The 17,147-nt window shown below is 30.6% G+C and overlaps 1 protein-coding gene across 1 annotated transcript in view; it reads right to left on the bottom strand.

Moving 5' to 3' along the window:
- Positions 1–4,066: 4,066 nt before the first annotated feature.
- The window catches only part of LOC148303030 (uncharacterized), a 64,118-nt gene continuing 51,037 nt past the window's right edge, over positions 4,067–17,147 (bottom strand). The window contains exon 2 of the mRNA XM_088270676.1: positions 4,067–4,254. Coding sequence (XP_088126802.1) covers positions 4,067–4,254 — 188 coding nt within the window. The remainder of the gene's footprint in view (positions 4,255–17,147) is intronic.

The following is a 17,147-nucleotide window of genomic DNA, read 5'->3' on the forward strand; positions in this document are numbered from 1 at the left end:
ATAATAAAAAGATCTAAAAAATCCTGATTTATATTGAGGACATAAACCATCGAACTTTTGATGGGGTTCCCGATAGAGAATCCAATATTTGTGAGAAATATTTCACTTCGATTTACGTGGGTGCTTTCCAATCATATATTTTATAGCTTCTCCATATAAATGTGTAAACATTTTTAGGATTTCCTACAAATTTATATAACAAAATGTATTACAAAACTACTAATAATAATATTCGGTGGGTCAGTTCAGGAGCCGGAGTAATATGCGGGTGTCTACGAGGAGATACATGAATATTGAAGAGGCAAAGATTACTTGTAAAGACAGAGTAGTATGGCGTTCTATTCCTCTGTCTACCTCTGGGGGGAATTATTTAGGCAGCTATCAAAACTAACACGTAACTTAGTTAATTTTATTATTTCTTGAATGTTTTTCGCAGATACTTTGTGCCACATTTTATAAACTTTATACAATAACTTTGTTTTAACCACTTTTTATTGGTAAAATTTATCCAATCGAGTTCGACAAGAACCTTGTCATCATCAGGGTTAATGTACTTAATTCTAAAACATTGAAATACTCATATTTTATTACTCTTCCCTTACCAAAAACTTAAAAAAAAGTGTCTGGAAGTTTTTGGTAAGGGAAGGGTAATTAACTATGAGTATTTCAATGTTTTAGAATTTAGTACATAAACCCTGACGATGACAAGGTTCTTGTCGAAACCGGTTGGATCAAGTTTACCAATAAAACGTGGTTAAAACAAAGTTGTTTTATTTTACAAAGTTTTATTATTCGTTTAAAAAAGAAACATTTCGTTGATGGATTTCTTCGGCCGAAAAGAAATATTGTAGGCAAATTATAAAGGCCTAATTGGATAATGAACAAATATTATTCACCATTTACTACAGAGTTACATAGTCAAGTTTGCCCATTACAGGGACATTGATCGAGCACACTGGAATTAGCTCTGTGTTATGTAGATTTTGAGTGATTACTCCATTAAAAGGTTGCCGGCACGCCACTGCATAAAATACGAAATACGAAATAGCTAGAAGCACGTTAAAGTAAAGTATAAAAACAACTTTACTAAATATATCCGATTTTAAAGGTGTCTTAACTTGATGTGAAACATGTATCATTCTTCCCTTTTTATGAAGGAGGATGGAAATCTGAGCATCCCAGGGCTTACACCTGGCATTTGGCTGGCTTAAGCGATCACTTCAAACACTTGTATAACGTTCACCATTGTATATACTGTTTCAATAATTAACTCAAATTACGAATGCGTTAATTAATTTGTCTTAGCTGATAGAAACACTACCTGTTGTTTTGCTGATTTTAGTCTCGAGAGAGAGATCAGAGACAAGCACTCCTCCATGGGTTCGAATGCTGGACGATGTATAAAAACTAATATAGACAACTAGAAACTACTGAAATGTGAATTTTTAGATGGTCAGCTGGAGTGTATTTTACACGATACAAAATAAAGAATTCAGGCATTTGTGGAAGCCAGAGTGTAAAAATTTAGGATTTTTTACGGAGTGTGTGGAAGTTTTTGGTAAAGGAATGTAATTATTTATGAGTATTTTAATATTTAAATGCTTTAAAATTAAATTAACCCTGATGATGACAAGGTTCTTGTCAAAACCGATAGGTTAAAGTGTACTAATAATAAAAACGTGGTTAAAACAAAGTTGTTCAATTTTATAAAGGTAATAAAGTACACAAGAAAAAGCTACAGTTATCAACTTTTATCATTACATTCGACTAGTGTTATTGAGAAAAGCTAATAATAATTCAAGCCCTGTTGAATAAATTCTAGACAATTAGATTCTTACAACATTTTGAGTTTGTCCAAATACTTGTTCACGAAATCTGGATTATCTCCAATTACAGGAGTTATTTTCGTATTATTTTATTTATCAGCCTCGTAAATGCCAAGACTTTCATATTCTTCTTCATCTTTGATGAGATATCAAGAAATATAAATGTAGGATTCTTAGATATTTTACAAAGTTAATACGTTTTATAAGACAATATTGACCATTTATAATATCCACTGCCTCAACTCCAAAGTGGATGATTCCTGGGCAGACCACCAAAGAGTTGGATGGACATCTGGGAATTGACATCGCAGAAGGTTAAACAGGTCACAAGGCCTACACCAAGAAGAAATAGAGTAAGTATGTTGTTATTAACTATGAAAATCATACGATCACAATTGTTGATTCAATTTATTTATACGAAAACAAACTCGAATGGAGTTTTGCCAAGAACATTTTATATTCCACACCTTGCAATCTACACCATAAAGTCCCATCCAAAGAGAAATATCACATTTATACGATTCAGGAGATAAGTTAGAATGAAGTTGTCCACATTGTGAAAAATGTCGCTTACTTTTTGAAGCGGAGGCTTTATCATGTCCATATTTCTTCCCCCAGAGCCTGATACAAAGGCGGCGCAGGTGCTTTTTAAAACCGGAAAATATTGAAACGCGAATTTGCATAGTAAAACGTATGTTGTATCGAGTATAAAAGAGTTCAAAATACATGTAATCTTTTGACATCTCAGTATTGATGAAGAAGAATGTGGAGATTTAAATATTAACATGGCTTTTTTGAGCTATAATAGGCTGGTTTAGTGATTACTCAACACACCATGTAAATAATAAAAAAAATTATTAAAAATCCTTTGAAAAGTCATGTAAACATTTAACATCAATTTTTATGAATAAAAAAAATTATAAAAATTTAAAATTCCATTTAAAATTGAACATTGATAAAGGTCTGTCTAAAACCAGATCACACACTACTATCGACGCAGTATTCTCTTGTTATGTTGAAAATTTGGTGTCTCAATTTAAATTTGTATCATAAAATAGCTATCATTAACCCAAAGTTTTATTTTTGGTACTTTTTTTAAACGATTTCGATAAGCATCTTGTCATCTTCAGGGATAGATATGAACTAAACTAACAACTGTTTGGTATAATATTCATTGTAAGGTGAGTACACTTTCTCCTCCACTTTAGTGTCTGCCTCCGTAGTGTAATGGTCAGCCTGCTCGGCTACCGTTCTGAAGGTCCCGGGCTCGATTCCCAGGGGGGGGTCAAATAAATAAAAGTGATTTTTTCACTCTAATATTTATTCGATATTACCCTGGACTGGTACCTGAAGCTGATCACCTTTCCTTCATGTGTAAACGATCAAGATAACACTGCGTTTATATGACGCAGTGCCCTATGCACCATTGGGGTGCGGATACGGGTTTATTATTATTATGGTGAGTAGGCGGGCTAAATAAGTAGGTAATTAAGTGATACGGTGTCAAATAAATATAAGTGATTCTTTCACTCAAATATTTACTTAATATTACCCTGAAGCGCAGGAGTGATGATCACCATGCATTAATGTAAGTAACGATCAAGATAACACTGCGTCAATACGATACAGTGACCTATGCACAATTGGGTGGGGATAAGGGTTAGAAGAAAAAGAAGAATATTAGCTATCAAACCCATGACTTTCTTGATCATTCTAAGAATGATGGAAATCGATTAATAAAATATTTTATGTAATGAAGAGAGATTCTCTTCAACTGAATTCCACATATCCATTTTCTAATCCTGAAATAATTTAAAAGTCAACAGATGCAAAGAGAGCGCAGCAAAAAATCAACCGTAAAACCTAAAAAGCTTCACTTATAACGCGCGAAAGCCTCAATCATATTTTTCACGCAATTCAGACATGTAGGTACAATATTTTCGTTTTAAAAATAAAGTACTTGTTACATTTTATTTATATTTTTTTGAATATATTAAAGTATCTTCAAAAAAACATTCAAGAGAAGAAATAATTAAAATAGGTTATTATTTCTGATTTCATAAAATCAAAATTCTTATCCTGAAATAATAAAATGGTCAACAAGTTCAAAGACAGTAGTGTATAAAATAAACTGTAAAACTTAAAAGCTCTACATATAACGCGCGAAAGCCTCACGCATATTTTTTCACGTAATTCAGACATGTACGTATTTTCGTTGGAGGCGAAAGCTCTCCGCGTACCTAGCCGCATAGCCCACCTGCCTTACACCCGCGAGCCAAGCGGCCAGCCCGGTTGGTCGGGCGAGCCACCATACACCATCCCTCTCCTTGAACAATATTTATTGTTAAAGTTTGAGGCATTATAAAAACTTTGTCTTTATGATATATGATCTCTCGGAAGCGGTTGGGCCACCAGACGGGCTCCGGCTCTGCGTTATACGGCACCCCCGGTATTATTTAAGTTCCTTTCGCTGGAGGGTGTAGCTGTGCACTCCCACCTACAATTTATATACGTACCTACTTTACTTAGAATACACAACCCCAAAATATAGGGTGGTACGAAAAAATGGGAACTTTTTAACAATCTGATAAAACTAAAAGCAAAACGAGAAAAAACATTTTATTCATAGTAATTGAAGCCACTTAAATTGCCATTTAAGAAACAAAATGGAATTTTATCATATTATTTTTTAACATTTCAATAAAGATGAGGAAGAATATTGAAGTCTGGGCATTTACAGCGCTTACGACAGCCATAGGCAGGATTATATATATATATACATATATATATATATATATATATATATATATATATATATATATATATATATATATATATATATATAAATATATATATATTTATATATATATATATATATATATATATATATATATATATATATATATATATATATATATATATATATATATAATATATATATATAAATATATATATATATATATTTATATATATATATATATATATATACATATATATATATATATATATATATATATATATATATATATATATATATATATATATATATATATATATATATATATATATATATATATATATATATATATATATATATATATATATATATATATATATATATATATATATATATATATATATATATATATATATATATATATATATATATATATATATATATATATATATATATATATATATATATATATATATATATATATATATATATATATATATATATATATATATATATATATATATATATATATATATATATATATATATATATATATATATATATATATATATATAATCCACTTTCAATTTTCACAAGAGACATCTTTTGGTGGGATTAAGAAGTTTTTTTTTTTAGCAAAAAACTCAAACATAAGAAGAAAAAACATTTTATACATTGTTATAGAAGCCCCAAAGTTTCCTATTTAAGAATTATAATGGATTTCTTTTTTAATTAAGTCCTTTGTATGCTATCCTGTACTGCATTCCTGAGATTTCTCATTGACCGCTGCAGCATCTCAGCTGGGATATTATGGATTGCATACTGAATTCTCTGTTTTAACTCATTCAGGTTTCTTGGTCGACTCTTGTAAACTTTACTCTAGAGATAATCCTACAGTAAAAATAACAAACGGACAAATCTAGGGAACAAAAGGTTAGAGAACGCTATCACATGTATCTTGAAATCACTCGATTACTGAACAATCCTCGCACAGATTACATTGATTGCCATGCAGTGTGTGATGTGGCTTTTCGTTCAATTGTAGCACTATCTGCGGTCGTTAGTTTTTTCTTTAGGGCAGATTCATTCTCTTCAAAGTTATGAATCCAATTATTTTATCGCGTGTTTTGATGTGACATCACCATGACGTTCTTAATTGTAAAAACGTCGGAACAGTCTCTGCATTATCACTATTTTTATAAAACATTTTTATGGCCAAAGCACGCTGTTGCCCGTTCCATGTTGAATGATCACTAAAATGGCAAGATGTTTACTTGCTCCAGGTCATTGTGCAGCAGTGCCACCACCTGCTCATGGCTACTACTAAAATCTTCAAAAATTCCCTTTATTCCGTATCACCCTATATATCTCGAAATGTGTGAAATAATACGGGCTTATCATTTAAAAGCTGTCTTGCAAGCCTCGGGCAGCCAAATGTTTAGAGATTCGGTTTACTCGCACGGATTCAACTGAAGCTTTCACGTCAGTAATACATTATCAAAAAAACAAATAAGCTTTTGCTTTGATTTGAAAAACATATTTGTTTATTAATTTTTTATCATCTCTCCGGATTTTCCAGTGCCGAGGGCACATTATACAGTACTCGTTTAATACACGTTATTACTATTTAAATAAAAAATATGTATGTTAAATAATCAAGTTAGGATATTGTATACATCTAGATAAAGGGATCTATACATCATAAATAAATCTGTCTCTGCTAAATAAAAGCATTCTCAAACCAACCATAGATGGCTCCCGTGAATTCATGTACAAATCATGAGATTTATGGTACAACATTTTGAGTGTCTCCAAAACTTGTTCACAAAATCTGGATTATCTCCAATTGCGGGAGTTATTTTCATATTATTTTTTGACATCTCATCAAACATGAAGAAGAATATTAAAGTCTGGGCATTTACGGGTCGTTTATTTAGGTCGTCAGCCCCGTAAATGCCCAGACTTCCATATTCTTCTTCATCTTCGATGAGATGTCAAAAAATAAGATTTATGAAACATGTATGAGTTCCATGATTTTTGTATTTATTTATCATGGGTAGAATGGTGAATGTTACGTTTGTACAAAATGATCACTTAACCAGCATATGATAGGTCATCTTTCTATAAATATCATACTTCTATTTTATTCTTCATTTAAGTTAAGATATCAAAATGAACTTATTTACAAAAAGTAAATTGTTTATGACATGCATGACATGGCCGAACGATGCGTTCTATTTCAAATCTGCCCACCTATATTATCAATTTTTGAAAAGTTGTTTTATACTAGACTTCATTATTAAATAACAATATGGATGATGGAAACAAGTTGTACGACTTTATTGCATAATAACCAATGTACTTTTATTTAAAAGGTGTATCTTTGGATACAATTATAAAATAAAAATAAAAATCAATTAAAAATTATAAATCAAATAAGACATGGTCGAATGATGCGATATATTTGAACTCTATCCAGCTCTTCTATCCATTTATCTCTTTAAACTTAATTTCGTTATTTAATGACTTTATGGATAGTGGAAACAATTTATACAATATTCTCAATATTATTAACATTTAAAGCATTTACTTTATGGCTAGTAATTTTTATTTTTTTTTACAAAAATGTTAAAGACCACTTACCGAGATGTTTATGTTTACCGGTTTCGAGACGTACCCGCCTCTTTGTCAGGACAATCACTACTACAGCATGCAAACAATACCACCCTTCACCACCATAGCACCATTTACACACTTAAACTGCACAAAATGTTTAACACATGCGATTTTTGGTCGACCCGAAGACCAACATGCACTAAAGGTTTCAGCATAAACATGCGTTACAAGCCGAGGTTAAACATGTACTAGGATTAAACATATTAATGAACCACCTTATACACTCGTGGGATGAAAGGAGTAGGCGGGGTTTGAATTGGATATTGACAAATCTTGCGTAACCGATGTTGAATCAAATAATGGACTATAAATTATTTACATTTTTGTAAAAAAAAAAGTTAATTTATACAACTTTATTGCATAATAATCAAATTTCTCTTAACTAAACGTGATGTTTTGTTGATGATTTTCTGTGGATAAATATTAAAAGCAGGTTGAATAGCTTTATTTCAAAATACATACATAAAACCAACATATGTCCAATATCTCAATAAACTTCGAGATATGATTAAAATCGTAACAATAAGGATATACGTCGATTCTCAGTGCCTATATATGTGCCTATTGAATCTGCATATGAAATAGGGGTAACTACCCCGCTAATAGTGATAGTACTAGAGTCAACCAGAGCCTCGAACTTCGTTAGGTACCCAATCGAGTTATCTACTGCCGACTATCGAGTGTTTCAGGATTGAAATTCCATGCGGGTGTTGGCAAATTAAACTTTATAAAATTAAACAACTTTGTTTTAACCATTTTTTTATAATGAGTACACTTTAACTAACTGGTTTCGACAAGAACCTTATAATCATCAGGGTTGATTAAATAAATAAAAAAACAGCAAAAAAATACTCATAGTTATTACATTCCCTTACCTTAATTATTCGGAGCGTGTGGAAGTTTTTAGTAATGGAATTTAATTAACTATGCGTATTTAAATGTTTAAGAATTTGATAAACCCTAATGATGACAAGGTTCTTGTCGAAACCGGTTGGTTACAGTGTACTTATATTAAAAAAGTGGTTAAAACAAAGTTGTTTACTTTTATAAAGTTTATAAAATGTGCCACAAAGTATCAGCGAAAAACATTCAAGAAATTGGCTAAATATCTTCAAAGTAAAGATAACTCTTGTATTATTACAGGGGTTTTATTTCAAATAAATTTGGCATTTTTAAACCGGTTTTCGATTGGTTTTTAAACCCGAAAAAATAATCTTTTAATTCATGCAATATAATTAATTAATTATATTTATTAGCCTACTTTAAAGTACAGAGCTGAGAGTCAAATTAATATTTTGGGTATGTCACAAATAATTAGGATAATTTTTGACGAATTTTTATCGACATATGGTTAAAATTGTAAGTGGTAGAAATCGCTATCGATTACAATTCCGTTACAGGGTGTAATTACGATCAAGTTCTTCATCTAAAGTAGATTGACTTATAATTACTCGACCTGTGAGATCAATTGACTTTTGGCCCCAGAGGTCATGTAATTATGGCCACATATCATACACAGGTGACCACATCTGATAATAAGATGTATAAGGGGATGTACCATACAAACCCTTGCTATCACCTTTTCAAAAGGCTATCCCCAAAGCGATAGTTCGTATCAAAGGTTCATGCTTAAATCGTTTTTCCTATCTCAATGTATGTAAATGCGTATATTATCATATGTGTAATAGCTTATCTACTAGATTAGTTTATTATCTAACTAAATAGTTATATCACTCTCCTTATTATTCATCGTTCACTTTATGTAAAACCACTTAAAAACGTATCTTCACTATGCTCGTACACTTAAAATATTGTGTAAATTTTGACATCCCAGCATAAGATAAGGAAGAAAATGGAATGTCTGGATATTTGTAGGGTTTTGACTTGTCTTACGCTAGTTTTAATGAGCACTTTTCACGCGTGTAATATTCACTATTCTACCCATGATTGAGAACCTCACTACGAAAAATTTTTGGAACTCCTACATATGTTATTAATCTCACGACAAATAATATGTGAGTTCACACTGAGAGCCATCTTTATTTTTATTTTATAGCAGGGACTCTCTCTTTGAATGTATTCAAGATTCAAAGAGATCCCTGGATAATTTTAACACACTGGGAAACTCCTGAAAACATGATTTTACGATGCATAGAGAACTGCATTGTATTAACGCAGTATTTTCTTGGTAACGTGAAAAAGTTCACCTCTTCGCTTCAGGTACCAGGGTTGTATCAAATAAATATAAAATTATATATATATATATATATATATATATATATATATATATATATATATATATATATATATATATATATATATATATATATATATATATATATATTTATATATATACATATATATATATATATATGTATATATATATATATATATATATATATATATATATATATATATATATATATATATATATATATACATATATAAAATAACTAGGTACCTACCTATACATTTTATTAAGTACTTACAAATAGTACCTACATAAAACAGTTCTACCACCAGATGTCGCATGCGTCGCACAGAATTAAACAAAAGAGATCCGATAGAAAAAATATAATATTATTAACTGTCAGAATCAGATAGATATAAAAATTATTGTAAAGATTAATTGAGAATAAACTTTTATTGTCGTTTCTTTAATTACAAAGCAACACATTGTTTATTTTATTATTATACACCCACTTTACATATTATTTACACCCAATTTATAAAGAAAAATATTACCACGTTATAAAACGACAATTTTGTTAATTGGAAATGGATTATGAAACATTAAATGTATTAAAACAATTACTACAATATGTTCGGAGTGAGAGAGAAAAATTAGAAGATGATCAAAGAAAACGATTAGAAGATAATAAAAGAAGACGTGGAAATCTAAGAACTAGTGATAAAATTAAATATAAAAGTCCATGTAAGATTTGTGAAAATTTAAATAAGGGAACTCGATATCACTCTGAAGCAACGTGCTGGTTTAAAACAAAGGAGGATGATAAGATGAATAATAAAAATGAAGATTTACAAATTACACAGAAACAGTGCTTGAAGAATGAAAATAAAAATAATGTGGAAAAAATTTCTACAAAATATAAAATAAAATATACTCCAGGAAAGAAGAATTTAGAAGTAGATTGTCTAAGCAGGAATCCAGTATTAAAATCGAATGAAAATGCAGATGAACAATTAAAAGTTGTAAATTTGGTTAAAATAGAAGATATTTTAAAAGATCAGAATAAAAATGAAGACATACAAATAACACAGAAACAGTGCTTGAAAAATGAAAATAAAAATAAAGTAAAAAAACTTCTACGAAAGATAAAATAAAATATACTCCAGGAAACAAGAATTTAGAAGTAGATTGTCTAAGCAGGAATCCAGTATTAAACTCGAATGAAAATGCAGATGAACAATTAAAAGTTGTACATTTGGTTATATTAGAAGATACTTTAAGAGATCTGAATAAAAATGAAGGAATTCAAAAGAAAAAAACAAATGGATTTGAAAAAAACTGTGTCTACTTTTAAAAGGGTCAAGAAGAAAACAAAAAAAAAAGAAATAAAAAGAAAGAAAGAAAAAAAATATATATATATACATATATATATATATATATATATATATATATATATATATATATATATATATATATATATATATATTTATATTTATATATATATATATATATAAATATATATATATATATATATATATATATATATATATATATATATATATATATATTTATATATACACATATATATTTATATATTATATTTATATAGTATACGAGTATATGTAAATACATAAGAGAATAAAATCACCAATATTTATTTTCAACCCCCCTGGGAATCGACACTTTGGAGGCGGACGAAGAACATTAATTTGGTTTAACAATACGTACCGACAAGACGTCTAGTGTGTCACTTACGGTACTTTAAGAATTTTCCGAATAAGAAATAATTATTTCCTTCCGAATGCGGGATGTGATAAACGGTTCCTGTCGACTTTTTCTTGGGTTAAATGTTAAAATATACCAGCCTAATTAATGATGCCCGGTCACGAATCTTGACCACAACTCTCGCAAAACATACCTAGGCATGAGCTTTGCAAAAAGTAACATGATATATGTAGCGTCGGGACCTTTACATTAATAAATGTTGGTACAGAAAAGGATAATGCCGCGTTAAATTGTTACGTGGAGGGGTGGAATTAGTGTGGTAAGCGTGTTTTCTTCCCCACAAAGGACGAGATATCTCGGGAAAAGAAGGAGCCGTTAGGTCTCCATTACATCTCGGCAGGAGATCGCTGCGGAACGTCTGTCAGTGTCACGAGGACATCTCCGAACATGGACATCCGAAACCTTTTCATTTCCCAACATTTATATAACTCCTTTCCTGACAAATTGCGCCGAAAGAAGGCAATTTCTTGTGCATTTACCGAAAACAATGGAGTCAAATTCAGACGTAAGGGATAAAAAGCTTAATTACCAACTTTCAAATCTAATACGGTCGCTTGAATCCACCCTTTAATTAATTTTGTAGCGGTCTACTCTAGAAACCATTCGCATAAAATATTTTTTCAAAAAAAATTATCTCAACTTACTATCCATAAAGCCACTTACTAAAAGGGTAAGCAGAGAGAATATAATGTAAAAAAATAACTCCTGATAAAAGATAATTCAGATTTATGAACAAGTATTTTAACATACCAAAAAAAATTATGAGCCAACACGAATTGAAAATCATGTACAATATTTTGAGTGTGTCCAAATACTTGATCACAAAACTAAATTAACTCCAATTAGGAGTTATTTTTTACATTTTCTGATATCTCAACATAGTTGAAGAAAAATATGGAAGTCTGGGCATTTACAAGGCTTACGACCTCAAACAAATGACGGCTGTAAGCCTTGTAAATGCCGAGACTCCGAATTCTTCTTCATCTTTGTTGGGATGTCAAAAAATAATCCTAATTGTAAATAATCTAAACTTGTGAAAAATATTTGGAACGTTATAAAAATGAGAATAACATTAAATTAACTGCATGTTAAAAAAAAACTTTTTGGTATTCCTCTTGATGTCTTTCGAGGAAGATTCATGGCGATCGCCTAGTTTACGATATGTTCAGGTTCTCTAAGTCCTATGTTCCCATACCGTCTCAACTGCTTTTCTTCTATTTTACTATTAATATCAGTTTCACCCAGGCTTTTACGAATGCGTGACCTCTTTATTTTATTTAACTTTATAAATCAAACAACTTTGTTCAACCACTTTTTATTGGTTCAATTTTTCCAACCGCTTTCAACAAGAACCTTGTCATCATCTGGGTTTATGTACTAATTCTAAAACATTGAAATACTCATATTTAGGTAATTGTTAATTACCCATTCCATTTGTAGCTCCCAAATTCTTTATTTCCTGCGCAATGCTCAGTAAAAGCAACATTTAGGAGTTTTTTTACCGTTTATTTGAATTTTGTTTAAATCACATTTTCATATGTTGTACGGAGTGTGTGGAAGTTTTTGGTATCGTAAGGGAAGGGTAATTAACTTTAACATAACTATGAGTATTTCAATGTTTTAGAATTAGTACATAAACCCTGATGATGACAAGGTTCTTGTCGAATCCGGTTGGAAAAAGTATACCAATAAAAAGTGGTTAAAACAAAGTTGTTAATTTTATAAAGTTTATAAAATGTGACACAAAGTATCTGCGAAAAACATTCAAGAAACATTATATTACTGTTTGTTACCATACACCTGCGTAGCAAAACCGATAATTTATCAATATCGGTATGTTATTTGAATTGCGTAATAATGATATTTGTAACTAGAGGTTACATTGTAACAGGTTATATTGTAACAGCTCCCATACTCTGCGGTCTGCCTCGTTATAAGGGATTAAGGTACCCGTACACGTCGCGCGTCAGTCAGACAGCATTCCGGCGTGATTTCGTGATTGTTATTTCCTGAGAGTTCACTCGAGGGAGTAATACTCCTTACCAAGTACTCGCATCTCATCACTCAGACAAAGGTAATATCTCTCGAGAGCATCGTCAAAATACTAATTCGGCGGAGATATGTGTACTCTCCTCGTAAATTATTGACGGGCTCACATATGCATTCAGAACGTTGAGTATTTGCAGCCATACTACATACTTATATGAATAAAAATGTTTACAACAATTTGAGTGTGTCTAAATACTTGTTCACAAAATCTAGATTATCTCCAATTATAGGAGTTATTTTCATATTATTTTTGACATCTCATCAAAGATGAAGAAGAATATGGAAGTCTGGGCATTTACGGGGCTGACGACCGTCATAGCTAAAAAAATAGTTAAAAGCTTCTTTACATCTCACCAATAGATGTCTCTAGTGAAGTTCTAGTGATTCAAGAACAATGTTTCTAAATTGGTTCATATATACAGAACTTCCAAGAATTTGAGTAGTGTGGTTGTCAATAATGGGTAGAATTGGTGAATATTACACGTGTGTAAAGTGATCACTTAAACCAGCCTATGACGGTCGTCAGCCCCGTAAATGCCCAGACTTCCATATTCTACTTCATCTTTGATGAGATGTCAAAAATAATAATAAAAATGTTTATTCAAATTATTTTTGAATTATGTTTCAACTTGATATGAATCATCTATCATTCTTCTTTATATCGACGTGCCCTACGTAAAGTTCTCTAACTACATTTTTGACAATTTTAAGATATTTGGTGTATGTTATCAACTGAACGTTATCTACAAATATAAATAAATAAAAAAATATTTATGATAAATTACCCCTAGTTTTTAGGCGTACAAGACGCTATCTACATCCAATTTTCGAAATGAACTAAACTCCTAAAACACTCTCTATTTAATTTTGACAAGGCATAAAGTTTTTAAACGATTTAATACATTATTTTATCGTGTTTTTTAATGTAAAATACTAGTTTAGAGTTTCAGATAAAACTATTAACTAATAAAAAAAAATACGTTAAAAAAATCTTCTTAGCTCTCTCCTGTAATGTGACAGATTTGCAGATAGAGTACTCTACGTAGGGGCCGTCGATATGAAAGAAGATTGAAATCTGAGCATTTGTTACTCATATTTTCAGGGCTTCTTATTAAAACAAAAAGGTCCAGGAACTCACTTCATGTTATGCATTTTACTAAAACAAATTGAATTCATAATTTTAATAAAATTTAAAGCAATTTTTCCATCATTTTGACGAAATACGAGAAACTACATAACGTATATAAATAACAAATCTTGTTTATAAATAAACTATTGTAATTACGTAAGCGTAACAAACATTGTTTTTTCTAATTGATTTTGATAATTACAAAAAAATCCGTTAAAAAAGGTTACATTTAAAATGCCTGCATTTTTGATAAACTTATAGACAAAAATTCAACCCTAGATTCGCAAACTGAAAATACAAAAAAAATAAATAAAAAAACTAATTTACTTCTTTAAAACAAAACGCAACATCCGTAACAAAAAAGCATAAGTAAAAAAAATACAAAGTTTGTCAGTCTATTGTACAGTATGGGATTAAAGGTTGGGGTGGTACAAGTAATGCATTATAAAATAGTGTTATTGTTGCCCGAAGAGGAAATATTTTAAGCAAATTACAACTGTTGACAGTCAAACAACTATATGCTAAAACAACCCTTACGTATGCATTTACGAATTACTCTCACATAACACAAGAAAGCACCTCCCAGCAAGCACACAAATCACAATTGACACACTTGATGGGAACGTACATAGAACCACAAAGATTCAAAATACAAAAACACATCAAACAAAACCTAATACATACCTCTTTTGATGAAAAGATCTTTAGTGCATGTTGGTCTTCGGGTCGACCAAAAATCGCATGTGTTAGACATTTTGTGTAGTTTTGAGTGTGTAAATGGTGCTATGGTGGTGAAGGGTAGTATTGTTTGCATGCTGTGTTAGTGATTGTCCTGACGAAGAGACGGGTACGTCTCGAAACCGGTAGACGTGAAAATCTCGGTGAGTGGTTATATACTAATTTTATTAACATTTTTGTAAAAAAATTAGTAAGTAAAAGATCTTTGATTAGTAAGCAATAAAGTTGTACAAATGCTTCCAATACTCATAAAGTCATTAAATAAAGAAACTTTGTATAAAAAAGCTATTCATAAATGAATAACGGCCATGGATAGATAGGAAATAGTTCGGATTATTTGGTCCTTCCGTAAATGATTGCATGTCATAATCAATTTTCTTTTTATATAATTTTATAAAAAAGTATCGTAAATTTTTATAAAAAAGTACCCTTGGAATAGGAAAAAGTCATAAAAAGCACATGATTGTAAATTGTAATTTGAAATTTACAGTGACGAAAAATCCGCCTCCGTAGTATTATAGTCAGCACGCTCACCTGCCGTTCTAGAGGTCTCGGGTTCGTTTCCCAGAGGGGTGTAATAAATAGAAGTGATTTTTTCACTCAAATATTAATTCAATATTATCCTTGACTGGTACCTGAAGCGGAGGGCTGATCACCTTTCCTTCATGTTTTAATGATCAAGATAACACTGAGTTTATGTAATGCAGCGACCTTTGCACCATTGGGTGCGGATAAGGGTTTAAAGAATTTAAAATAATGGAAAATAATTGCATTTTTTAAATGTATTTTTTGACATCTCAATATAGATGAAAAACAATATGTTAGTTTATGACTGACAACCACAAATGAAAGATTTCTCAAAAAATTCTATTATTTCTCAAAATAATACAAATGAAAGGGTTTCAGCTTTATAAAAAACTTTTCTTATCCCACCATACTCGTAGATGTATTTCATTTACTATTCATTTACAGTGAAGCGCTCTTGAGGTAGTATTTTACGAAAATCGCGCTATATAAATTATCTAAGTTTATTATTTTTTTAATGGTTACTGAAATTTTTGCATGGATTTTCATGAACCTACTGAGGCAGAGTTTCTTCATCGAATCCTTAGTAATAATAAATAATACTCGTAAAGGCTTTCATTCATGAATTATCGTATTTCAACAACAGCTGTTTCATCTAGACAGGGATATTTTCATTACAAGGCAAAACTACCCTTACAGAAAAACGTCTTTAAAAGTATCGCATTGCGTTTTTAGAAATATGATTTGTTTGCAATAAAAAAGGAATGCATGCATTGAAAATATAATACATGACCCACAATTTATTTCAGTTAATGAGTTTCAATTTTTGAAAGGCCTATTTACAAAACATGGTTGAGTTTTATCGATTTAATGGGAATATTTCTTTTTCGCATGCAACTGATGAGTTATGTAGGTATGTTCGAGAATATAGTAAAAAAAGTAGAAGAGATGTATATAAAAACTAAAATTACAAAGAATTAAAATTAAAAACAGTCACATTTATTTACTAACACCTACAGTAGAGAAGACTGGAGCATTTTGTCGTAACGTAATATGTTACAATGCGAGCATTCAGGCAGTCAGTACAGCGAGCCGAGCTGCTCGCCGCTCGTTCCGAATGCTCCAAGGTTGCCAATCTGCGAGAAATTCCCCAAACTGCGGGGAATCTTTATTTTCTTCATCTGGCGTAAACTGTAATTTATTAAAATCACAGAACCGAGAATCACGTCTTCGTCGGCCGACATTTTGACTATGGATTCAAAGATTCATACAGATTTTGGGTTATTGATTGTATACAAACTGAATACAGATTTCTAGACTGTAATTAACAAAAATTTGGTTTGACATATCGCCCACTCCTTTCAAGAACGTCATAATTCAAAAATCGTCAATTTTCAGTTGTGCATATTTTCAGAATACCCAGAAAATGTACTATGTCCCAGCAAAAGCGGCATATTTTTAACTTAATATTTACCCGCTACAGGGTAGAAA

Source organism: Brachycentrus maculatus, unplaced genomic scaffold (assembly GCF_059751285.1).
Source record: "Brachycentrus maculatus isolate JH-2025_06_01 unplaced genomic scaffold, ASM5975128v1 h1tg000390l, whole genome shotgun sequence".
In the NCBI taxonomy this organism is placed as follows: Eukaryota; Metazoa; Arthropoda; class Insecta; order Trichoptera; family Brachycentridae; genus Brachycentrus; species Brachycentrus maculatus.